This window comes from Eleutherodactylus coqui, chromosome 6 (genome assembly GCF_035609145.1).
Source record: "Eleutherodactylus coqui strain aEleCoq1 chromosome 6, aEleCoq1.hap1, whole genome shotgun sequence".
Lineage (NCBI taxonomy): Eukaryota > Metazoa > Chordata > Amphibia > Anura > Eleutherodactylidae > Eleutherodactylus > Eleutherodactylus coqui.
In genome coordinates this window covers 28,630,334-28,657,766 of record NC_089842.1, presented here as the reverse complement: position 1 = coordinate 28,657,766, position 27,433 = coordinate 28,630,334, and the positions used below count along the sequence as shown (strand labels likewise).

Below are 27,433 nucleotides of genomic sequence, written 5' to 3'. Positions count from 1 at the left end.
TATCCCATTGCTTTCAATGGGATCGGCACTGCTGCCGATCCCATTGAAAGCAATGGTTTCTACCAAGCCCCGCTGTTTGATTATCGGAGAAGGGCTTGAACTATAAGACCTTTACCGATAATCAGCAATAAGTGTTAAAAAAAAAAAAAATTACTCACCTCTCCGGCGCTCAGACGCGTCCTCCGGCTGGCTCCCCTGCACTGCTATGAAGCTCTTTCAGCAGGCGGGGATTTAAAAATCCCTGCCTCCTGAAAGGGCTGTGCTGATTGGCTGAGGGCTCAGCCAATAGTAGCTAGTACTTAGCTATTGGCTGAGCGCTCAGCCAATGACACATAGCCCTTAGCTATTCATACATGAATAGCAATATCCTTGGGGATGAAGGAAACTCCTGCCACAGCTGTCACATCACAGCACAGTCCACGGCATTCTCCCTATGTTTTCAATGGGGCTAGCGCTGCTGCCGCTGGCCCCATTGAAAGCACTAGCGATATGCCGGTTCTATACCGGCATCTTTCTTGAGCTGCGAGGCGAGAGTTTTCTCGTGCTCTCACAGCGCAAGAAAGAAAATATCGCTAGTGAGTGTCCACCCTAAGGGTGATTTCACACCGGCATATGCACAAAACACTCATGATAGCGAGAATTTTTGTGATGTGAAGGGCACACTATCATGCATATTTTACAACATTTTAATGTACTTATTGTGCTGTCAGGGAACTTTCATATCGGCGTGGGACAGACCCGCGCTGTGATTTGAAAGGCTTTGCAGCCTAATTAATCCCCAATGTTTTCAATTTCCGCATAAAATTTTACAGTTCATTGCACAATTTCGCAGGGATCAGGTGTGCCTCTGGGCACACCCATAGAATCCTATGGTGCCTTAGGTGTACTAATGTGCACAAAAATAGAGCATGTTGTGTTTTTTTTTTGCACATGCGAAATGTGCACGCAAAAGTGAAAATGTGACTGAACCCATTGAAAACAATGGGTTCTACCCTTTGTGCAATGTGCACATGTTTTGCGTACTCAAAAGCACGGAAACAGGCTTGTGTGAAGCTGCTCTAAGGGTGAATAGATAATATGTAGTGGCCCGAAGTCTATATATATGGCCCCTCCATAACTATCATACATGTCATGTCTTCTATGTGGATGCACTGTGCAAATGTCTTGTCTCTAGTTATGTGTATTCCACAGCTTCCGCATGTAAGAGGTTAATGTCTATAAATGTCTGCGGCATGTCTGGAAATTGTAACCAATTGTTGTGTCACGTGGGTATGTATGTGAAGTTTTCAGGTGGAAAAGTAAAGTTCCAGTCATTGCCCGTTTCTAGTGATTGAGGTTTCTAATTTAACTGTGTGTGGACTCTCTTATTTGCCCGTCGGACATCCAACGGAGTAAAGGAACAGTTTGCTAAAAAGCCCGACATGGATTCCAACATAGACATCCAAGATGGCACCCAACCATCTTGCTCTTCTTCTTCACAGAATGAACGCCAAACGTTCTCCAACAAGAAGTTCCTGTCTTGGCTGCAGTAAAAGTAGGGGGAGGATGACCCCCGTTGAGCAACTCTGATGCAAAAGCCAAAACCATCCCCAAGAAGAGGAGTCTTCTGCTGTAGAAGAGCCATAGGACCTCTCAGCACACAGCACATCTAACCATACCTGCAAGAAGATGCTTCCTCCCCAGAGAGAGACCAAGGGAGACAGGCGTGCCTGCAGGATACCCTCCACCACAGCCGTGGTTTTACTGGGGAGATGAGCTGGAGCTCCTCGGACTGGCGACCCCACTTACTCCACAGCGAGAGAAGCGAGGAGAGGAAGCTTCCAGAAAGAAGTTTATTAGGCCAGGGACTCTGAAGCCCATTAAGCCCAAGAAAGGAGTGCGGCCTACCTTGACAGAAGGATTTACCGCACCTGTGGAAACCTGTAGAATCTACCCATACAAAAAAGGACCCATGATTTTCCCCTAGATAATTATCCACCAGGAGAACCGGGTGGCCCGAGCAGCAATACCTTCAGGATTGCATCCCTTTATCCAGGACTTAGAGGACCCAGGGGTAAAAGTTTTTTTTCACTCCAGCAAATGGTTGCACCTTTGTGGAGAGCTGTGGCGACCACCGGCGGGCCTACGTGGGCAAGAGACCAAAGCAGATCTAGTCTCTCACAAGAAAATTGTAGTGCAACTAGTGGGACATTGTTCACAGGACATAGTGTCCCCTAAAATGACTGTGGAGAGACACGTCCAGGACCCCGACAGTCCCTGATCTCTGGCTTCTTTAGGGGTTAGCACGTGGCCTAGTCTGCCCACCCCCTACAGATTCAAAGTCATACGAGCCAATTCCCGCCAGAAGTGTGGTTCCGCTCAAATGCACTTGCTGCTATTAGCAATCATGGACTCTTTTCGCAAGAGACGTTCCTGTTTTTGTTTATTAAGCCCCTTAACACCAGGAATGAAAAGTTTACATTTCCCTGTGCATAGTCTGATGATGCTAACTGTTTATGCCGTGCTTTATGCTGCTAGGTCTTGAAATGTTATGCAATGTTTAAAGTTTAAGTATTATATGAAGGAGAAGAAACAAAACAGTAGATTAAGTAAAAGCAATTTTCTTTGGCTAAGTTAAAGCTCCTGTTTTAATGTGACCGCGTGAATGACGTGAATGATCAATGTATATGTATGGAGGTCTTGTTCCCTAATGCGCATCTTTTGTGCCAGTGTCTGTCTACTGCCCTATCTGTCCCAGTAAGCATAGCATCCTTTTTCACCTCATTCTCTATGTCCCGGATTGGGGATATTGACTTAACCTACCACTCTTCATGGAGTCTTTTTCCTCAGAGAAAGTGATGGTCATTCCACTTGTCTCTTGTTTTTCCTGCCAGTCGACCTTCTCTATTCTTCAGTATTGCATCGGTGTTGTATTCTCTTTTTCAGAGGAAGTGATGTTCATTCCACTGAAACATTCTTTTGTCTTTGGGGAGAAGAGTCATGTATGTGCCCCATAGCTATGCTAGTGTATCCCGAATTCAGTTCAGCCTAGCAAAAATTCTTTCATGGTTTAGGTAATGAGACTAATGTTCCTTCTTAGGAAAGAAAGTAGTTGCCAGGTTAATGCAGTGCGTCACTGGAGTACTAAATATCAGCTATGAACCAGAAACTTATTTGTACCACTTGAAGGCTTTACTTATGCAAAACAGCTGTATTGTTCACCAAGTGATAGCTGCAGTGTCCCGCTCCGCCTGCATAGCTCTTAAGTAGCTACTTAGCTACAATAGACTATGCAAAGATGATCCCTCAAAACTGTCACTCAAACTGTCATTTGAGCGACTTTTGAGCAATCATCTGTCAGTGTAAATGGAGTCTTAGACATGGAGATATAGGAAGGGTGGTATGTGGAGGGATTTGTATGCTAATTAATTGAGGGATTATTCATCAGCCGAATGTTCCATTCGGATATAAAGGGGCCGAATGTTCCATTTTGGACTGCCAGCAGTTTTTCATAGGTGTATTTGGACGAAACTATAGAGGCTATTTTTTTAATGGAAGAAACTTTGGAGCCTTTCCAGTTGTGCGCTATTGTAAGATGGATGATGTAGATTTTACAACCCATTTTAGGGCGGTTTGCCATTATTGTAGGGAGAAATGACTTGAGAGGTCCGTTTCCCATTCTAGAAACTGTACTGTTTTCTTTAGAAACATGTTGTCAGATAAAAATTTCTAGATTTGTTTAGTACCATTTCTTGTATTGGTTAAGGGTATTAGATATTATAAAATCATTGGAATATTGACTAGCGTGGCTGGGTTTGTGTGAAGATGTTTCTTATTTGGAGGAATATATAAAACTCAGAAGAGGGAATTTTATATTTTTCCTGTAGTGAAGAGAATGGTAGAAGTTGTCCGTTATAGTAAAAGTCTGCTACCGATTTAATCTCAGTATTTGACCATATGTCGAGGGAGATTTCAGGGGTGAAAAATGTTAATGTTGGCAGGGGGATTGGAATGATCTGACTATCTTGGGAAAGGAGGTCTTTTTTGAAACATGTTCTCCATCCTAGTATGGCTGCCTGTAGTGGGAGAGTGTATGAGGAGGACAAGTGAGTCGGGAGACTAGAGAGGGCCAGGAAATATGATTTCCATACTGAGGTTTGTGCAAAGTGAGATTCTAGTGATGGCCATGTTTTGTGGGGATGAGTACCGCATAGGTGTTCGATTTGATCAATCAAAAATTAGTTGTGGTAGTTTTGGAGGTTAGGTAGGGTTATTAGTTATAGGGGGTTGGACCTGATGACCCTGGAGGTCCCTTCCAACTCTACCAGTGTATGAGTCTATTTTTGATTAGTGGTCTGTGTAACATAATTGCCTCACCCGTTAAGAAGGGGTGTAGCCTGCAGGCCCAAGCAGTTGTGCTGCTAGTGTGGAAAATGGTACAGCAAGAAGCCTACCGCTAAGCTGCACCAATCAAAAAAAAGTTTGGAAAACTAAATCCCCCCCTAGTCTTGCGCCCCTTTTTTGATAGGTGTACACAGTTGTGATTGGTGCTTTTTGGCTTCGTATATTGGATTGGCCTTCATGTCGGTGAAAAGTAGAATCCTGGGCAAATGCACTCCTGACTATATTGTGTCATGATCCTCTTCCTATGCTAGTCTATGCTACCCCCCTCCCAATACAACGTCTACTGCTAGCCCTCCCTGCCACTCATGGGAGACGTCTGGTGTGACCACAAGGACGGTTTCCTTCTCTAACAAGAGGTGGAAGAGACTTAGCTCTTCACACTTTCTGCAGGCCCATCACGGAGGGGTAAGTATGTTCCTGCCTATATCCCCAAGCATGCAGAAGAAGTTGCAAAGTTTAATTTGTCTTTGAACTTTTTACCCTGTGCTTCATGAACACTTAATCGAGGTAATAAAATGCAGTCGGTTTGTCTGAAGCCTTGGTCAATTTATCTTGGCCCAAGTAACAAGGAGAGAAGAACCATGTCAAGATCCTCACTGGGCAATCAGCCCATAAGTCTTGGGAATAGGGGTCCAGGTCTGGTAGGACTTGTAGTAGTGGTGGTGAGGTGTAGCATAATACTGTATCTAGTCGTGGGCTTGTTGAAGTATTATGATTGGACTTGAAAGTATACAGATTCCTTAGCAGAGATGTAAGAAGGCCCCAAATGGTATAAACTGGGACATCAAAGCCCCAGACTCTATATATAGTGTATTAGCAGCTGGTAAATATTTCTCCAATATCTGCAACCTTACCGAATAATCTGGAGCCGACGAAGGGTGACTGAGTTAATCATTTATACCCTAATCTTAGGTGGAAGAGAAAGGAGCCGTGCCAGAGAACGGAAGGTTCCTAAGCACTAAGTACCTTGCCATGTCCCTACTGCTGGTGGCCGCTCTGCTGGGGGCTGTCGGTAAGTAGAACTACTCAGAAAAAGCATTTCTTCCTGCAGCGTCACAAAGGATTCCCATATGGGAATGTACTGTGCCGTTTCATCTACAACTGCACGCACTTCTGTGTCAGCCTTGAGTTTCATGGGTGAAAAAAAAAATTCCAAGGGAAACGCAATTTGGACAATTTTTTTTTCTAAAGCCTGAATGGTTTTTGAGAAACCTTTAACTTTTAGAAGTTTTTGATAATTTTTTTAAAGAAATGTTTTAAGTGAGCATTCATTTGTTTTTTTGTGACGGCGCACGATGAGCGACCCGTAGGACCTTAAGGGTTCTTATGGACTCCAGAATGCTGCAAGTATTTGATGAATTGTATTGGATTTAAGAGATCGATCATCCTGCTAAGCAGGGAGAGGCGGAGACAGCAATGTGAACGAGGGGCGCAGCGCCCTCCCCAGTATCTAAAATGTCCCAAACGTATAGATGCCAAGAACTACATGCACAGCCGTCAGCTGCAACAGTGAATATGCCGTCTATGTCTTGTTAGAATAATCTGTGTAAATGGACCGTAATGCCAATCTCCAGTCAGTAATAATGAACTACTTTATAATGCTTTTGCTTTTTTTTAAACTTTTTGTCACTTCTTAGGGCTCTCTCACACGCGAACATTCGTGCGCACATTTTGCATAGAATAGAACTCATTGCTTTTAATGGCTTCATTCTCCCTTTCACTTTTGCACATTTGCGCACCAAAGACACCATAGGAGTCTATAGGGGTGCACCAATTCGATTTCCCATGAAATTGCACAATGAACTGCGCAATTTTGAGGGAAAACCGATAACACCGGGGGTTAATTAGGCTGCACAGCCTTTTAAATCATGGCAGCGCAAAAAGTACAATAAAATGCGCTAAAATGTGAGTGATAGTGCGCCCTTCACTGCACAAAATGTTGCACTCTTACGAGCGTTTTTGCACTTGCGTTCATCAGAGGCCGCCCTTAGGGCTTTGACAGACGAGTGTATGTTGCAATACACTAAATGCTGCGCAGTGTTTTTGTATTTAGCGCATGTGCACTTCTTACATGGCCGGGGAAATCACCACTCCCTGATTTAAATGGCTAATTAGCCTGATGCATTACCGGTGATCGCTCGTATGCATGTTTGTGCACCTCCCATAGACCACTATAGTAACATAGTAACATAGTTCGTAAGGCTGAATGAAGACAATGTCCATCTAGTCCAGCCTGTTTAGCCTCCTGTTTTGTTGATCCAGAGGAAGGCAAAAAACCCAAGAGCAGAAGCCAATTAGCCCTTTTGGGGAAAAAATCCCTAATGGCAATCACACTGTTCCCTGGATCCCTAATAGTTCCTACCTGCCTGTATACCCGGATTAACAAATAACCTTAGATTTATAGCCTATAATATCCTTCCTCTCCAGAAAGACATCAAGTCCCATTTTAAACTCCTCTATGGATTTTGCCATCACCACTTCCTCCGGTAGAGAGTTCCACAGTCTAACTGCTCTAACAGCAAAGAACCCCTTTCTATGTTGGTGATGAAACCTGCTTTCCTCTAATCGTAGCGGATGTCCTCTTGTTACCGTTGCAGTCCTGGGTATAAACAGATCCTGGGTGAGATCCATGTGTTGTCCCCTCATGTACTTATACATAGTTATTTGGTCGCCTCGTAACCTTCTCTTTTCTAGAGTAAATAGTCCCAATTTGGATAGCCTCTCTGGGTATTCCAGTCCCGTCATTCCATGTATTAGTTTAGTTGCCCTTCTTTAAACCCCCTCCAGTACTATAATATCTTCCCTGAGCACCGGTGACCAGAACTGTGCGCAGTATTCCATGTGGGGCCTGACTAGTGCCTTATATAATGGAAGGATAATGTTCTCATCCCTCGCCCCTATACCTCTTTTAATGCATCCCAAAACTTTATTAGCTTTTGCAGCAGCTGACTGGCATTGATTGCTCCAGTTTAGTCTACAATCCACTAGTACCCCCAGGTCCTTTTCCATCTCACTTTTCCCTAGCGGTACCCCATCTAGTGTATATTGGTAACATCCATTCTTGCTGCCCATGTGCATAACCTTACATTTATCAACATTGAACTTCATTTGCCATTTTTCTGCCCAAGCCCCTGGCTTATCTAGGTCAGTTTGTAGCCGCACATTGTCCTCCACTGTGGGGCTCTTCGGTGCGCAAATACACACAAAATAGAGCAGGTTCTGTTTTTTTGGCAAAAAGGAGTGAAAATGGACTCAATGAAATCAATGGGTTCCATCCTCCACGTTTTGTGGGCGGGATTTTTCTGTGCGAAAAATCGCGGTAAAATACGCTTCTCTGTCAAAACCCTTACTGAGACTTTGTGAAAGAGGAGGTAAAATAGATGATCTACCTGCGACTGTGAATAGAGCTTAAGAGCTCCTTTACACGGGTGTATGCGTTTTTGTGGATGCCTCAGCGTAATGTATTTGCGCTATGTATGAGGCTTCTTTGCGTGCGTACATAGTAACATAGGCTGAATGAAGACAATGCTCATCCAGTACAGCCTGTTTCTCCCCCCTCTGCCCCCCACCACTGTCTTGGATCCAGAGGAAGTAAAAAAAAAAACCAATGAGGTAGAAGCCAATTTACCGCACCCCAGGGGAAAAAGCTTCCCGACTACATAATGAACAAAGCGCCGATATCGTAGTGATTTAGTAGCGCCGATATCGCTGTCACCCCGCGTAAAAAAGAGGCCTGAATGTCTATATCCTGTAATATCATAGCGCTTTGAGAAGACGTCTTGACCCTTCTTAAACTCCTCTGATTTTGCCATCACCAGCGTATTTTACCGTACGTTTTGTGCGCACAGGGCATGTTCATTTGCGTGCGGCAGACGAACCCCCCTGATGTAAATGACTATTTAGCCTTATGAGTTACAGATCTTTTCTTTCTTCCACAGAATTGCGCAGCGTACCGGCGTACCTCCCATAGACTTCTATGGGGACCCGCGGTGCACAGATGCACTCAAAAATAAAGCAGGTCAATGAGAGCGAACCTACTGACATCAATGGGTTTTATTCCCTGCATGTTATGCAAGTGAGTCTTATGTGCGCATATACCCCCATTTGAAGGAGCCCTAATAGTAACTCCCAGAGTTTGGCGCATTAGGGTGTGCTCACACATTGCGAAAATGCTGCCGATTTGTTGGGGGAATTTCCACAGCGCATTCGATCTCCGATCCCAGGGATATCCTGTAGATAGGGAATGAATGTTGTTAGTGAAGAAGCCCCTCTGGGTGGTCACATGGTAATCATACTATTTGGATGTGCTGCGCCGAGCTGTCCTGGGGGCAACACAAGACTTAGTAGGGGACTCCGATGACAAAAAATGATGGCGTTTGTACAGAATATGACGTAAAAATCTATTATGCGGGAGTGACGTCTGCGGACCCCTGCCTTTAGTAAACACGGGGGTTCTGTGATCCTCATTCTGCTGCATGAGCTGTGTGGAGGTGAAGCAGAAGAGATCCGGTTGTGTTATACGTGCAGCTCGCTCAATTATGGTCTATGAGAGCAATGGGAGCACCACCTGATCCCTACTGTGCAACACAGGTCTTGGGACCCCCATTATCCCAAAAGTTTGGGGTCGCAGTGTGATGGACAGCTTCCTATCTGCCATTTATCCATTATCCTGAGGATATTGTAAGTATCTATTATTGCATACCCGTTTAGTGTGTAGATAAAGCCTTAACCCATTAGTGACTGGTCTATGTCTGCAACTCAATGACCGAGCAATTTTCTTAGCTTTTTTTTTAGAATTGTCTTGAAAGACATAAAATTAGAGATGAGCGAGCACCAAAATGCTCGGGTGCTCGTTACTCGGGACGAAATTATCGCGATGCTCGAGGGTTCGTTTCGAGTAACGAACCCCATTGAAGTCAATGGGCGACCCGAGCATTTTTGTATATGGCCGATGCTCCGCTAAGGTTTTCATTTGTGAAAATCGGAGCAATTCAAGAAAGTGATGGGAACGACACAGAAACGGATAGGACAGGCGAGGGGCTACATGTTGGGCTGCATCTCAAGTTCCCAGGTCCCACTATTAAGCCACAATAGCGGCAAGAGTGCCCCCCCCCTGCCAACAACTTTTACTTCTGAAAAGCCCTCATTAGCATGGCATACCTTAGCTAAGCACCACACTACCTCCAACAAAGCACAATCACTGCCTGCATGACACTCCGCTGCCACTTCTCCTGGGTTACATGCTGCCCAACCCCCCCCCCCCCTGCATGACCCAGTGTCCACAGCGCACACCAAAGTGTCCCTGCACAGCCTTCAGCTGCCCTCATGCCACACACTGCCCTCATAGCCACACCACCCTCATATCTATTTATAAGTGCGTCTGCCATGAGGAGGAACCGCAGGCACACACTGCAGAGGGTTGGCACGGCTAGGCAGCGACCCTCTTTAAAAGGGGCGGGGCGATAGCCCACAATGCTGTACAGAAGCAATGAGAAATATAATCCTGTGCCACCGCCATCAGGAGCTGCACACGTGGGCATAGCAATGGGGAACCTATGTGCCACACACTATTCATTCTGTATAGGTGTCTGCATGCCCCAGTCAGACCGCGGTTTTTTATAAATAGTCACAGGCAGGTACAACTCCGCAATGGGAATTCCGTGTGCACGCACAGCATGGGTGGCTCCCTGGAACCCACCGGCTGTACATAAATGTATCCCATTGCAGTGCTCATCACAGCTGAGGTAACGTCCGATTAAATGCAGGTGGGCTTCGGCCCACACTGCATGCCCCAGTCACACTGGGGTTCTTTAGAAGTGGACACATGCAGTTACAACTCCCTGTGGACCCACAGTATGGGTGGGTGCCAGGAAGCCACCGGCGGTACATAAATATATCCCATTGCATTGCCCATCACAGCTGAGGTAATGTTATGTTTAATGCAGGTGGGCTTCGGCCCACACTGCTTGCCCCAGTCAGACTGGGGTTCTTTAGAAGTGGACACATGCAGTTACAACTCCGTGTTGACCCACAGCATGGGTGGCTCCCTGGAACCCACCGGCGGTACATAAATATATCCCAGTGCATTGCCCATCACAGCTGAGGTAATGTCATGTTAAATGCAGGTGGGCTTCGGCCCACACTGCATGCCCCAGTCAGACTGGGGTTCTTTAGAAGTAGACACATGCAGTTACAACTCCCTGTGGACCCACAGCATGGGTGGCTCCCTGGAACCCACCGGCGGTACATAAATATATCCCATTGCAGTGCCCAACACAGCTGATGTAACGTCAGCTTTAATGCAGGTGGGCAAAAAATTAATTGGATTACACTGTAGGCGAGGGCCCCAAAAAATTGGTGTACCAACAGTACTAATGTACGTCAGAAAAATTGCCCATGCCCAACCAAGAGGGCAGGTGAAACCCATTAATCGCTTTGAATAATGTGGCTTAATTTGTAACTAGGCCTGGAGGCAGCCCAGTTAAAATAAAAATTGGTTCAGGTGAAAGTTTCAACGCTTTAATGATCATTGAAACGTATAAAAATTGTTTACAAAAATTATATGACTGAGCCTTGTGGGCCTAAGAAAAATTGCCCGTTCGGCGTGATTACGTGAGGTTTCAGGAGGAGGAGCAGGAGGAGGAGGATGAATATTATACACAGATTGATGAAGCTAAAAGGTCCACGTTTTTGATGGTGATAGAGAACAATGCTTCCATCCGCGGGTGCAGCCTACGTATTGTTTAGGTATTGCTGCTGTCCGCTGGTGGAGAAGAGAAGTCTGGGGAAATCCAGGCTTTGTTCATCTTGATGAGTGTTATCCTGTCTGCACTGTCGGTTGACAGGCAGGTACGCTTATCTGTGATGATTCCCCCAGCCGCACTAAACACCCTCTCTGACAAGACGCTAGCCGCAGGACAAGCAAGCACCTCCAGGGCATACAGCGCGAGTTCAGGCCACGTGTCCAGCTTCGACACCCAGTAGTTGTGGGGGCAGAGGCGTCACGGAGGACGGTCGTGCGATCGGCTACGTACTCCCTCACCATCCTTTTACAGTGCTCCCGCCAACTCAGCCTTGACTGGGGAGCGGTGACACAGTCTTGCTGGGGAGCCAGAAAGCTGTCAAAGGCCTTAGAGAGTGTTCCCCTGCCTGTGCTGTACATGCTGCCTGATCTCTGCGCCTCCCATGCTACCTGGCCCTCGGAACTGCGCCTTCGACCACTAGTGCTTTCGGATGGGAATTTTACCATCAGTTTGTCCGCCAGGGTCCTGTGGTATAGCATCACTCTCGAACCCCTTTCCTCTTCGGGTATGAGAGTGAAAAGGTTCTCCTTATACCGTGGGTCGAGCAGTGTGTACACCCAGTAATCCGTAGTGGCCAGAATGCGTGTAACGCGAGGGTCACGAGAAAGGCATCCTAACATGAAGTCAGCCATGTGTGCCAAGGTACCTGTACGCAACACATGGCTGTCCTCACTAGGAAGATCACTTTCAGGATCCTCCTCCTCCTCAGGCCATACACACTGAAAGGATGACAGGCAAGCAGCATGGGTACCCTCAGCAGTGGGCCAAGCTGTCTCTTCCCCCTCCTCCTCATGCTCCTCCCCCTCCTCCTCCTCCTCCTCAACGCGCTGAGATATAGACAGGAGGGTGCTCTGACTATCCAGCGACATACTGTCTTCCCCCGGCTCTGTTTCCGAGCGCAAAGCGTCTGCCTTTATGCTTTGCAGGGAACTTCTCAAGAGACATAGCAGAGGAATGGTGACGCTAATGATTGCAGCATCGCCGCTCACCACCTGGGTAGACTCCTCAAACTTTCCAAGGACCTGGCAGATGTCTGCCAACCAGGCCCACTCTTCTGAAAAGAATTGAGGAGGCTGACTCCCACTGCGCCGCCCATGTTGGAGTTGGTATTCCACTATAGCTCTACGCTGCTCATAGAGCCTGGCCAACATGTGGAGCGTAGAGTTCCACCATGTGGGCACGTCGCACAGCAGTCGGTGCACTGGCAGATGAAACCGATGTTGCAGGGTGCGCAGGGTGGCAGCGTCCGTGTGGGACTTGCGGAAATATGCGCAGAGCCGGCGCACCTTTCCGAGCAGGTCTGACAAGCGTGGGTAGCTTTTCAGAAAGCGCTGAACCACCAAATTAAAGACGTGGGCCAGGCATGGCACGTGCATGAGGCTGCCGAGCTGCAGAGCCGCCACCAGGTTACGGCCGTTGTCACACACGACCATGCCCAGTTGGAGGCTCAGTGGCGCAAGCCAGCGGTCGGTCTGCTCTGTCAGACCCTGCAGCAGTTCGTGGGCCGTGTGCCTCTTATCTCCTAAGCTGAGTAGTTTCAGCACGGCCTGCTGACGCTTGCCCACCGCTGTGCTGCCATGCCGCGCGACACCGACTGCTGGCGACGTGCTGCTGCTGCTGACACATCTTGATTGCGAGACAGAGGTTGCGTTGAAGGAGGAGGAGGGTGGTTTAGTGGAGGAAGCATACACCGCCGCAGATACCACCACCGAGCTGTGGCCCGCAATTCTGGGGGTGGGTAGGACGTGAGCGGTCCCAGGCTCTGACTCTGTCCCAGCCTCCACTAAATTCACCCAATGTGCCGTCAGGGAGATATAGTGGCCCTGCCCGCCTGTGCTTGTCCACGTGTCCGTTGTTAAGTGGACCTTGGCAGTAACCGCGTTGGTGAGGGCGCGTACAATGTTGCGGGAGACGTGGTCGTGCAGGGCTGGGACGGCACATCCGGAAAAATAGTGGCGACTGGGAACTGAGTAGCGCGGGGCCGCCGCCGCCATCATGCTTTTGAAGGACTCCGTTTACACAACCCTATACGGCAGCATCTCCAGGCTGATAAATTTGGCTACGTGCACGTTTAACGCTTGAGCGTGTGGGTGCTTGGCGGCGTACTTGCGCTTGCGCTCAAACACTTGCGCTAGCGACGGCTGGACGGTGCGCTGAGAGACATTGGTGGATGGGGCCGAGGACAGCGGAGGTGAGGGTGTGGGTTCAGGCCAGGAGACGGCAGTGCCTGTGTCCTCAGAGCGGGGTTGGCTCTCAGTGGCAGGTTGGGGCACAGGGGGAGAGGCAGCAGTGCAAACCGGAGGCGGTGAACGGCCTTCGTCCCACCTTGTGGGGTGCTTGGCCATCATATGTCTGCGTATGCTGGTGGTGGTGAGGCTGGTGGTGGTGGCTCCCCGGCTGATCTTGGCTCGACAAAGGTTTCACACCACTGTTCGTTGGTCGTCTGCACTCTCAGTGAAAAACTGCCAGACCTTTGAGCACCTCGGCCTCTGCAGGGTGGCATGGCGCGAGGGGGCGCTTTGGGAAACACTTGGTAGATTATTCGGTCTGGCCCTGCCTCTACCCCTGGACACCGCACTGCCTCTTGCAACCTGCCCTGCTGCTGCCCTTGCCTCCCCCTCTGAAGACCTGTCCTCAGTAGGCGTAGCAAACCAGGTGGGGTCAGTCACCTCATTGTCCTGCTGCTCTTCCTCAGAATCCTCTGTGCGCTCCTCCCTCGGACTTAATGCCCTTACTACTACCTCACTGATAGACAACTGTGTCTCATCGTCATCGGCCTCCTCACCCACTGAAAGGTCTTGAGACAGTTGCCGGAAGTCCCCAGCCTCATCCCCCGGACCCCGGGAACTTTGCAATGGTTGGGCATCAGTCACGATAATCTCCTCTGGTGGGAGAGGAGCCACTGCTGCCCAATCTGAGCAGGGGCCCGAGAACAGTTCCTGGGAGTCTGCCCGCTCCTCAGAATGTCTCATTTTCATGGAGTGAGGAGGCTGGGAGGAAGGAGGAGCAGCAGCCAGAGGATTCTGAGTTGCAGCAGTGGACGGCGCAGAACTGTGGGTGGACGATAGGTTGCTGGAAGCACTTTCTGCCATCCACGACAGGACCTGCTCACACTGCTCATTTTCTAATAAAGGTCTACCGCGTGGACCCATTAAATGTGCTATGAATGTGGGGACGCCAGAAACGTGCCTCTCTCCTAATCCCGCAGCAGTCGGCTGCGATACACCTGGATCAGGAGCTTGGCCTGTGCCCACACCCAGACTAGGGCCTCCGCGTCCTCGGCCGCGCCCACGTCCTCTAGGCCTACCCCTACCCCTCAGCATGCTGTATTACCAGTAATGCAGAAACAGAACGCTGTAATTAAATGTGCGGCTTATTGGCCTGTGGTTTGGAGGCTGAGTTCGCTTACGGAACGCCAGGAAATAATTTGGCGCAAGCCTGCTGTAACACTTAGCTGGCTGCGTATGATTTTGTAGAACTACTACACCCATCACACACGGACCCAGAACACTGAGCACAGTGACAGGCAGGCCAAATAGATTTTTTGCCCAATATTTTTTAGAAAAGGCCCACTGCGTATATTCAATCAATAATATATGTCTTCTGTCCCTGCCTCCACAATTCTGTCCCTGGAGTGTGTCACAGAACTGCAGAGTGTTGCACTGTTATTAACTGCAACAGAGCGGTGATTTCAGAGCCAGGAAATAACTTGGCGCAAACCTGCTGTAAAACTTAGCTGGCTGCGTAAGATTTTGTAGAACTACTACACCCAGCACACACGGACCCAGAACACTGAGCACAGTGACAGGCAGGCCAAATAGATTTTTTGCCCAATATTTTTTAGAAAAGGCCCACTGCGTATATTCAATCTATAATATATGTCTTCTGTCCCTGCCTCCACAATTCTGTCCCTGGAGTATTACTGCAGAGCGCAATGCTCTGCACGGCCGATATACCAAAAAAAAAAAAAGTGCAACACTGCAAAAAGCAGCCTCCACACTACTGCACACGGTTAGATGTGGCCCCAAGAAGGACCGTTGGGATTCTTGAAGCCTACAATAACTCCTAACGCTCTCCCAGCCTCCACACTTCTGTCCCTGGAGTATTACTGCAGGGCGCAATGCTCTACATGGCCGATATACCAAAAAAAAAAAAAGTGCAACACTGCAAAAAGCAGCCTCCACACTACTGCACACGGTTAGATGTGGCCCTAAGAAGGACCGTTGGGGTTCTTGACGTCTACACTAACTCCTAACACTCTCCCTACAGCAGCTCCAACACGATAGCACTGTCCCTCAGCTATGTCACCACGCATCTGAGGCGAGCCGCAGGAGGGGCCGATTTTTATACTCGGGTGACACCTGATCTCGCCAGCCACTCACTGCAGGGGGGTGGTATAGGGCTTGAACGTCGCAGGGGGCAGTTGTAATGCCTTCCCTGTCTTTCAATTGGCCAGAAAAGCGCGCTAACGTCTCAGAGATGAAAGTGAAAGTAACCCGAACATCGCGTGGTGCTCGTTACGAGTAACGAGCATCTCGAACACGCTAATACTCGAACGAGTATCAAGCTCGGACGAGTACATTCGCTCATCTCTAGTGCTTATCTCCATTCAGCTCCTTTGTTCTCTGACGGGAAACAATGCTATCAGCACTACCTGTGGAGAATTGCTGATAAGACAGCACAATGATTTTTAGGTTGGCCTGAATTTAACAATCAGCTAGCAGTGCCCGATAGCCGCGCGTTTAGAAGCAATGATTATCGCTCAAACTATCGCTTTTTAGCGATTTTTGAGTGGTCTTTGCTCCGTGTAAATGGGCCTTAAGATACATGGCAGACACGGAGGGCTCTGGCTGACAGCGGAATCCATCAGCACATCACGATCGCAGTTGCAATAAGACAGAAGTACCAGTAGCCGGTAGTTGGTAGGCAGTTATAATAAGGGCTTAAACACACAACTGTTGATTTTGAATCATTTGGGGCATGAAAATCACGTCCGCAAAACGTGACAAAATGAAGCCATTGATTGCAAGGGTTTAGTTTTCACTGGAGTGATTCTCACACGATACTACTAAGCACTAAAGAAATAGGCCTTGGCTTATCTTTCTCGCATGTAGTTTGTATTTGTGCGAGAAAAGATAGGGCAGGAGCTAAGTTTCTTCTTTTTTTTTTAGCGAAGTCTGAACATTTAAAAATAAAAAGGAGACTTTTCAATAGTACTCGCACAAATACGCTCAGCAGCGGTGAACACATTGCGCATGCGCCTGTCTAAAGAAGCTCTTAGTCGTGGTATTTGTTTGTTTCACTGATGTGAACTGTTCCATCCTATCTAGCCTCAAGTAAATACATTATTATTTTTGTTCTCACATCTCCTAATACCACATTGTATCCTAAATAACCCAGGCATCTTACCTGTGACCAGTTCCACTGTCACTAGCAGCTTGCTGATGGTTTCCTCCAGGCATAAGATATTCTTCCTAAACTGACAGTAAAACATGATCGATAGATAGATAGATAGATAGATAGATAGATAGATATGAGAGAGAGAGAGAGAGAGAGATAGATAGATAGATAGATAGATAGATAGATAGATAGATAGATAGATAGATAGATAGATAGGAGATAGATAGAGATAGATAGATAGATAGATAGATAGATAGATAGATAGATATGAGATAGATAGATAGATAGATAGATAGATAGATAGATAGATAGATAGATAGATAGATATGAGATAGATAGATAAGATAGATAAATAGATAAGATAGATAGATAGATAGATAGATAGATAGATAAGATAGATAGATAGATAGATAGATATGAGATAGATAAGATAGATAGATAGATAGATATGAGATAGATAAGATAGATAGATAGATAGATAGATAAGATAGATAGATAGATATGAAATAGATAGATAGATAGATAAGATAGATAGATATGAGAGAGAGAGATATGAGAGAGAGATAGATTAGATAGATAGATAGATAGATAGATAGACTGTATGCAATAACCCTGATAGATAGATAGATAGATAGACTGTATGCAATAACCCTGATAGATAGATAGATAGATATAGGATAGATAGATAGACAGATAGATATGAGATAGATAGATAAGATAGATAGATAGATAGATAACATAGATAGATAGATAGATATGAGATAGATAAGATAGATAGATAGATATGAGATAGATAAGATAGATAGATAGATAGATAAGATAGATAGATAGATATGAAATAGATAGATAGATAGATAAGATAGATAGATATGAGAGAGAGAGATATGAGAGAGAGATAGATTAGATAGATAGATAGATAGATAGACTGTATGCAATAACCCTGATAGATAGATAGATAGATAGATATAGGATAGATAGATAGACAGATAGATATGAGATAGATGTGTATGAAATAGATAGATATGAAATAAATAGATAGACATGGGCAGACAGATGAGAGAGAGAGATAGATATGAGATAGATAGATAGTTTTATTTTGATTGTCTCACCTGCTGCTAACCCTATCTTTACTTCACCCTAGTGGATGGACGCTCCTATGACCGGATTATTGGAGGTTTTGAGTGTGTGCCTCACTCTCAGCCATGGCAGGTCAGCCTTTATTATTTTGATGAGTTCATCTGTGGAGGAGTCCTGATAAAAGAGAACTGGGTCCTGACAGCAGCACATTGCAAACAGCCGTAAGTGCTTCCATCCTCCAGTACCGCACAAAATGATGGCAATATGGCGGCTACCACCAATACATCCCCACCAAGCATGTCCTACGATGAACTTCCTCTTGGTGGGTTCTCAATTCCTTAGGCTGTGGAAATCAAATGATTTGGGCACTATACGGCACCATTACATGGTGTTATGTGGGCACAGTATTGTGGTATTATTTAGAGCACAGTCTGACACTAAATCAGACCATATATATGAGACTTCACCCCTTTATGTTAATTTTCCTGTCCATATACAGAAGCCATTTGCCAGGTTATACAGTTATGTGACAACTAAGCTCCACCAAAAGATGACAGAGCTATAAAAATGGCCAATGGAAATGATGCATCATGGGATGAAACTAAAATAGAAACTAAAGGATTTATATATTTTCATTCAACATTCCACAAATCCTCATATTTCTCCTGCAATGAACAGCAGTTCTGTTTTAGGCAGTAAATCCCTTTAAATGTCTGTGAGTTTGAAGTTTTTTGTCCTCCTTAGGAGTCTGCAGATTCGTCTTGGAGAACACAATATAGAGGAGTACAAAGGAACGGAGCAGTTCACCTATGCTGATAAAATATGTCCTCACTCAGGATTTAATGCAAGGACCTATGACAATGACATTATGCTGCTGAAACTGCCCTCTCCGGTGACCCTAGATGAGAACGTCCAGACCATAGAGCTTCACTGCCCCCTTCCTCCTCCTGGAACCAGCTGTCTTGCCTCAGGATGGGGGTCCACCTCCAGCCCTGAGCGTAAGATACTCCATATAGAGTGATAATGTTATACAATCTATAGATAATGTACAGATTTCTCCTCCACTAGACTTCACCTTCATTGTTACCTATTATATATATACAGTACTGTGCAAACATTTTGTGGAAAAATGCTGCAAAGTAAAGGCCCATTTACACACAAAGATAATCGTTCAAAAGATAGTGAGTAATTTTGAGTGATTGTTTTGCATAAACTACTAATGGACACTAATGTCCATTATCAGCTTATCACCTTCATTTTCATGTAAATGAGCCTCTGGCAGCTATATGCAGAGAACAGAAGGTGGTCTGTTCTCTGCATTCAGCTCCTTTGTTCTGTCAGGGGGGCTGCAAGCTGAATACAATGTATTCAGCAGCTCCTCCTGTGGAGAATACAGCACAACGGACAGCAAATGCAGCACGCTGTCTGTGTTATCTTCTCTCCGGCTGAACAATGGATTTTATGCTCACCTAAAAAACATTGTTCAGCCGAAGAGTGAAGCATTTAAGAGATGGGAGCATTTACACGCATCGATTATCACTTAAACGTTGGCTTTTGAGCGAATTTCAAAACTATAATCATTGCGTGTAAACGGGCCTTTAGAATGCTTTCAAAAATAAAAATGTTAATAGGTTATTTTTGTCTATTAACAAGATGCAAAGTGACTGAAGAAAAGAGAAATGTAAATCACATCAATATTTGCTGTGACTGCCCTTTACCTTCAAAACAGCATTAATTCTTCTAGTTACACCTGCACAAAGTCAGGGATTTTGTAGGATTATAGTCAGGTGTATGATTAAATAATTGTACCAAACAGGTGATAATGATCATCATATTTAGGTTGAAACAGTCATTGACTAAAACAGAGACAGCTGTGTAGGAGGCTTAAAACTGGGCAAGGAACAGGAACAGCCATCACTGTTCAGAGAAGTCTAGACAGAAGTTGGACAGAATTGTGGTATAAAAGCCATACCTTCGACACAGAAACAAGGCCAAATGACCCAACTATGCATGAAAACATGAAACTAGGGTCCAGAAAAATGGCAGCAGGTGCCTGGACTGATGAGTCAAAATGTGAAATATTTGACTATAACACAAGGCAGTTTGTTTTCTGAAGGGCCGGAAAGCAGTATAATAATGAGTGTCTGCAGGCAGCAGTCAAGCATGGCAGAGAGTGGTATGATAATGAGTGTCTGCAAGCAGCAGTGAAGCATGGTGGAGAGCGGCACAATAATGAGTGTCTGCAAGCAGCAGTGTAGCATGGTGGAGAGTGGTACAATAATGAGTGTCTGCAGGCAGCAGTGAAGCATGGTGGAGAGCAGTACAATAATGAGTGTCTGCAGGCAGCAGTGAAGCATGGTGGAGAGTGGTACAATAATGAGTGTCTGTAGGCAGCAGTGAAGCATGGTGGAGAGCAGTACAATAATGAATGTCTGCAGGCAGCAGTGAAGCATGGTGGAGAGCGGTACAATAATGAGTGTCTCCAGGCAGCAGTGAAGCATGATGGAGAGCGGTACAATAATGAGTGTCTGCAGGCAGCAGTGAAGCATGGTGGAGAGTGGTACAATAATGAGTGTCTGCAGGCAGCAGTGAAGCATGGTGAAGAGCGACACAATAATGAGTGTCTGCAGGCAGCAGTTTAGCATGGTGGAGAGCGGTACAATAATGAGTGTCTGCAGGCAGCAGTGAAGCATGGTGGAGAGCAGTACAATAATGAGTGTCTGCAGGCAGCAGTGAAGCATGGTGGAGAGCAGTACAATAATGAGTGTCTGCAGGCAGCAGTGAAGCATGGTGGAGAGCAGTACAATAATGAGTGTGTGCAGGCAGCAGTGAAGCATGGTGGAGAGCAGTACAATAATGAGTGTCTGCAGGCAGCAGTTTAGCATGGTGGAGAGCGGTACAATAATGAGTGTCTGCAGGCAGCAGTGAAGCATGGTGGAGAGTGGCACAATAATGAGTGAACTGACATCTACAGAAGATCTGTGCTTAGTTCTCCAAGATGTTTGCAACAACCTCCCTGCTGAGTCCCTTCACAAACTGTGTTTAAGTGTGCCGAGAAGAACTGAGGCTGTTTTGAAGGTAAAGGGTGGTCACACCAAATATTGATGGGATCTTCAGTAACTTTGCATTGTGTTAATTGACAAAAATTAACTACTAACACTTCTATTTTTGAAAACATTCTTACTTTGCAGAATTTTTTCTACACCTGCCTAAAACTTTTGCTCATATTAAAAGTACCGCTAGTTATTCTGTGCCTCTACTGGATCTATAAAACTTGAAGGGTATGTCCACCTTTTTCTGCTCTAATATATCTGAAATTAAGCAACTTTGTAAAAATTCTTGATTGCATATCTCCTACCAATTCGTGCATATAACTCCTGTGCAGACCTGTCTCCATGGTTACAGACTACAAACATACTCTTGGTAGTCTGACCCTACAGTCACATCTACCCCTTACTTCTACTGTATATAGAATGAATGAAGAATTATGGTGGGACTATCCTGCAAATGGGGCTTTGTAGAATATAATGTGCATTAACCCCTTCCCAACACACAGCATACATGTACGGCACATATTAGATGTCATTGTATGTAGCATGTTCAGGGCTTAAGCCCATCCCATATTTGGCATCCCATATTTGACAGCTGACACTCCACCTGCAGCAGCTGAGATCGGAGGCAACTCCAATTGCAGCTCTTTAAGGTCCGCTGTCAAATGGCATTTAAATTTCCCGCTGAGATGTTTCAGATGGCGCAATAAGATCACAGGGTGTTGTCTGGGTATCATGGTATCCTGGGGCTTCACGAAGGTCCCCAAGGCTGCCATGAATCTTTGCTTCCACTCCGACCCCGGCACATCCCGGAACTGGCAGCGGGCACTGTCTGGAAAACCCCTTCAAGTGTGCATTGTTTGCATGGGTGGCCATATCCTTTATGTCACCTCCTCATCGTAAACCGCAGTGGTGTGATAGCGCATATATTCTGCACATTCCGAACAGCCAATTAACTTGCCCAGGATGAACTCTAAGACATTTCCTATCTGTGCAGAGACCTATCCAGCCGCGCTGCAGTGTGTGAACCTGGAGATGATTGCTGATGATATCTGCAAGAAAGCTTATACTGGTGAGATAACGGACAACATGTTCTGCGCTGGAGTCATGGAGGGCTGGAAAGACACCTGTCAGGTAACGAGCAGCAAATCATGCAATTGAGTGCAGAGACTGTATAGCTGAGGTGGTGCTGAGGCGCACTGCCAGACAAGGGTTCAAGAGCCTGCAGAGATTGGCTGCCAGGAGAGGGGGGAAGCTGCTGGAGCCACTGAGCGAGGACAGTTACTAAAGCCTGCCTTTTGCCTGGAGCCCAAAAATAGTCAGTGTTGCATTTCCAACTAATGGAACTTCCGGACAGTGACAAGGATTCCTGGGAACAATGGGAATAGAGTTATCCTGATGCAGCGTCCCATAGGGAGACCCTGGACACCATGACATACGTGGGGAGCTGGGAGGGTAAAGTGATGGCTTGTCACGACGGCACTTACAAAACTCCTTTTCCCAGAGGGACACACGCAGCCAAGGCCAGAGTATTACTGCAGGCCACCGAAGACTCATCTATGATAGAGAATGCCAATAACACAGGAAAATGGGGGGTGTAGGTGTCACAGGTGACGCCACCGTTTCTACACACCAGAACGACCTTCGGCAGAAAATACAGTAAATGCAGGCAGAGACAGTCTTTGAGTACCATGGGTCCCCAGGAAGAGTTAGGGCCCGGCATAAACTTTTACTTGAAACCTTGAACAGATTACACTAGGCTATTCACTTTAAGGCCGCCTGCAGACGAGCGGGTCGGATCCGGCAGCGAGAATTCTCGCCGCGCGATCCGACCCGAGCGCCTGCAGGGACGAGCGCGTACTCACCCGCGCCTGGCGGCCCCGGCTCTTTCATGTGCCTGTTGCCGCGCAGCCGGCGCATGCGCAGACCGGAGCCGGCGGCCGGGTGAGTGCGTGCCCCGCAGAAAATTAGGACATGCCGCGGTTTGTTTGCCGCGCGAGATTTCGCGCGGCCAAACCGCGGCCGTCTGCATAGGAGTGCGTATTTTAATGCACTCCTATGCAAACCTTCAGCGGCGGAAATCCCGCGGGAAATCCCGCGGCGGGATTTCAGCTCGTGTGCAGGCGGCCTAAGACTTTCAGTGCAGGAAAATGACTTTCAAACATAATAAAGATTATTCTCTTGCAGTACCTCCACCCCGACTCAGAGATGTGAGTGTGACAGTTAAAGGGTGTATCTCTACACGGTGATCATAGCTCTGGACGACCACGTAGGAAAATCAGACAGAGAGCTAGTACCTTTGCACTTGCTTGTCAGAAGAAGCAATTACTTACAATTGCTCTCTCACTAATTGGGGCTTACTCCACTCACATCCAGAATTCAGACATCACAGGAAATCTCTCCTTTTGGAGTTCATTAAAGTTAACCTCTCAAGCACCGCAGCTGTGCAACACACATACTGGAAATGACAAGACAGGCTTGCACAGTGCATCCACAAAAGACAAACACGTATGACATTTATGGAGGGGACCAGGATGATGTACTGGATCACTACACTGACCCTGGACTAGCCTGGATTGGTCAGAGTGAGAACTTCTATGCAACCTACTGTAAGTGGGGCTGGCCTCAGCAGTACCCCTAGATGTGCGCACCGTAGAGAATTGGCAGTCAACAGGCCTGTTGTATAGGACAGTGCTACATTGTAGGGACTTGAAGTCACCCAAAAAGTGCATTATTTGCAGTTACAGACTGAGTTAGGATACAGAAGGGCAAGCCAAGTTATAGAGAAACATCAGGTGGGGTTCGAACGCTGTGTCTCAAATGGACTGTGTTGCTGTTAGTAATACATTAACCCTCTTCAATCCACTGTCTGACGACTAAAGACATTATGATTTAAGGCTGTAGAGCTCCGATGTTGGAAGACGTCCGTCGGGGTTCTCTTACTGTATATTGCCAGCCTCTCTGTTGTCGGAGCCTATCCAATGTGTCACCTCATGCAGTACTGGCTTTAGCCAGCATATAGCGCCATTGTATATCAGCAGAAAAAGAGTAAGCCCCTAGGAAAACCAGGATACAAATTGGATTGGAAAGGGTTAATCTCTTAAAGAACAAACTGTGTGATAGATATTTCTGCCTAACAGGACTGATTTGGTTTCAGCATTATTGATTCTGTTGATATTTAAGCACAATGTATTCTGGTGAATAAAGTAATATTAATCCTAGGATTTAGTTGGCCGTAGCTAGCGGCAAGTAATGTGATGGTAAAGGTTGATTGTTTATTTGCTAATATACTATTTTTTGTTTGCAGTTTTCTGTTCTTAAATGAATATTGCATATTTTTATAAGGGCTTGTTCACACTAGCAATTTTTTTGATAGATCCAATTTTACTAAAAACAGAAGTGAAATGGAAAGTTTTCTGCTTACCTCCATTTTTCAGCATTTAAAATAGATGGTGGTCCCTTTTCAATGAAGGTGGTGTGGACTGAGAGCAAGGCAGGTGGTTTGGGCTCTGTAACCAGAAAGATGGGTGGTCAAGTTAAGAAAAATGTATTTACTACAGGTTAATAAAGGCAAGTTAATGGTAAAAGAACAGGAATAAGACAAGCACAATACACAGTATAGTTTGAACAATTCAAGTTGGATCTCACAATATATTCCACGTTTACTATGTCCACCTCCACAGCACAGACACTGAAAGAACAATAGTCCCAAAACTATCCCTAACTGACCCTAACTTCACATTTGGGTGCGCACCCCTCTTACCAGTGGTCCGGGTGGACTTCTTACAGTTTGTAGAAGCGCGTGTTGCGGCCCAATGTCGTTCCTTTCTTGTATAGTGAAGCGTCCTCTCCTCACGGTTATCACAATATCCAAGGCAGTAAGATCCTTGTCAGCAGGCAGGAAAACCAAATGGATGCAATGGAATCCAACAGCCAGTAGCTGAGCACACTGACAGTCCTGCAGAATCCATACACCCCGGTGGGATATAAGCCAGGGGCTGTGCAGTTACCGTCCGGTACTCAACAGCACTGCCAGCCTTTAGCTTTGGTGGCAATGTCCACAGCCACCATGTCAGTATTACTGGTTAGGCACTGGGCACAGTCCTTTCAGCATGTCTCCACTGAACATTCTGTCTCTTTATACTCTGTCTGCCTCTGGACTGAATTACACACAGGTTAGCTGCACAGGAAAGTCCTATAGGATCTCCACACACTCTCAATACAGCACAGACACTTGGTACTCTCTCTTGCAAAGATGGCTGCTGCTCTCTCTGTGTCGTGACATCCTTCTTCCCTTCTCACACTCTGTCTGTAGACAGGCAGGCTGACCTCATAGGGGTGTGTCACTCCAGCATCACATTCCCATTGCAGGGGCTGCTGTCTTAAAGGACCAGAATCACAGAAACACATATACATTCAACTTTAACACAGTTTAAACAAATGAAACTTGGCACATCATTGGGCTGTATCTTACAGTGGCTCAGTTCCTCCTTCTCTTTTCAAGGGAGAAGAAGAAGAAAGTGAATGAGAAGAACGGGGAAGGGAAGGAGGAGGAGAAGGAGAATAAGAAAAAAGGTCTCCCCCAGAGAAGGAAGAAACTTGATGGCTCAGTGAGTAGCACTGTTGCCTTGTAGCATCGGGGTTCTAGGTTCTGCATGCTGGTTGTAGGTTCTTATTGGGTTTATTCTTCCCTTTCTTCAAGCATGGTGGCTCAGTTTACAATGCTAGAGTTCTAGGTTCAAACCTGACCGATAGTAACATCTGAATGATGCTCACAATTCATGCTGCCCTTGATGAGATTTGAAACTCGGACCCCAACATTGCAACATAATATTGCTTACCACTAAGCCATGTTCATTGAAGAGGGACTACCACCACTCCAGAAACAAAACTGGAAATGAAAAACAGATTGATGTCTTGTTCTCCGTCTCCCTTTGACTACAATCCAATAAAATAAAAAGGATCCATCTGTTTCCGAAGCTGGAAACAAAAGCGCAGCAGTCGGAAAGGAGACGAAAATACAGACATGGATTGAAACGGATGAACTTCCATCTCAATTCATTTCTGTTCGTTGAAAAATGGAAACGTTTCCCTTCTGTTTTGCTGTTTTCACGATTGAAATACAAACACTAGTGTGAACTAAGTCTAACTCCATCTGCTGCATCGTATCCTGAATCCACTTCCATCACGTGCAGCAAGCACAAAGTATTTCAGCATAACAGTGCGCTGATTCTATTGGGGACAGTGACGTTACATTTCTGGTTTTCTTGCAGGGAGACTCAGGGGGACCTCTGGTGTGTAATTCAAAGTTGAGTGGAATCACATCCTGGGGTAACATTCCATGTGCTCAACCCAATCTTCCAGGAGTTTACACCAGACTCTGCAATTACCTGGATTGGATCAGAGACACGATTGCGAAGGGTGACTGTCTCCCATAAACGAACCACCTTCAATATGGAAGCCAACGGACAGAACGATGTTCCAGTGATCTACTATGGAGTGTAACATCTACTAATTATTAATTACTGAACTCTTATAATTCCCACTTACACTTTTAGACTATTGCCGGTGGCTTCTCTGGGCCTCAGCAACACCTGAAATATCCATAAACCTGCCGCAAAACTCCCACTATAATAATGACTCTGTAGTGACTCTGTACCAAGAGATCACAAGCTCTATAACACCAGTTCCAACAGGTCCAGTATTCTCTTCTGCTCTCAATACACTGTCAGAACGGACAGAACCTTGTAGTATCTAATACAGAGCTCCAGATCTCCTGCATAGACAAAGAGATAAATGATCAAAGTTTGCTACCTGTAGCCACCACTAGAGGGAGGAGAATTCAATTATGCATCTGTATGCAGAGAGCTCCCCCTAGTGGTTAGTGTATATATATCAGTATGAAGTAATAGCTAGGGTGAAATCTAGCACTAGAATAATAATATAGGTTAAAAATCCAATTAATTGGTATGCATTAAAAATTCATGAATACAAACATGATGGTTCTCTGAGATGCTGCTCTGAGAAAATAAACTTTGTTTGGGGTTCAATACACATACGCAGGAACGATGGATTTTTAATGCATATCAACAAATTGGATTTTTAACCGTTATCATTTTTTATTGCCCTCGATGTCACCCTTGCTATTACTTCATGTTTCACCAGAGATCTAGCTCTATGCACGTCTGTGCATCAACATACTCTCCCTGGATGAATGCTGTATCGGAAGCAGGCAGTGAACTGCATATCTTTTTACCTTCTTTTATGTATCAGTATGCAGAGAGCTCCCCCTAGTGGTTGGTGTATGTATCAGTATGCAGAGAGCTCCCGCTAGCGGTCGCTGCAGGTAACAAACTTCATCCTGTAACTGTCTCTATGGAGGGGATTTGAAGCTCTGTGTCAGAAAAAAGGGATACAAATTGTTTCACATGATGGAAAGTTGACATTTATTAAAGCCAATAGCTTCCATATGTATACTAGTTCAATAAAATACCCATTTTATTAAATGCAACATAGCTGTCAATGATCTTATTATTACATTACTTAAAACTTTAGGATGGGGTGTGGTGTCCTGCAGCGACCGAGACACGAGGCACTTGCTGAGGAGATGGCGGGGGTAGAGATGACACTTGTCATGGTGGCTCTACTAAACTTCTCCCCAGAGGTATGTGCGTAACCTTAGCCAAGGCAGCAGTTACCTGACTAAGTGGTGTGGTGGGC

The 27,433-nt window shown here is 46.0% G+C and overlaps 1 protein-coding gene across 1 annotated transcript; it reads left to right on the top strand.

The window, feature by feature from the left end:
• The first annotated feature begins 5,344 nt into the window (after window positions 1–5,344).
• LOC136631985 (trypsin-like) lies at window positions 5,345–27,174 on the top strand. The gene is made up of 5 exons (XM_066606496.1): window positions 5,345–5,395; window positions 17,728–17,884; window positions 18,408–18,661; window positions 21,711–21,847; window positions 25,987–27,174. Exons 1-5 carry the CDS (start codon window positions 5,356–5,358, stop codon window positions 26,149–26,151), a joined length of 753 nt encoding a protein of 250 aa, XP_066462593.1. The 5' UTR covers window positions 5,345–5,355; the 3' UTR covers window positions 26,152–27,174.
• Window positions 27,175–27,433: the final 259 nt, after the last annotated feature.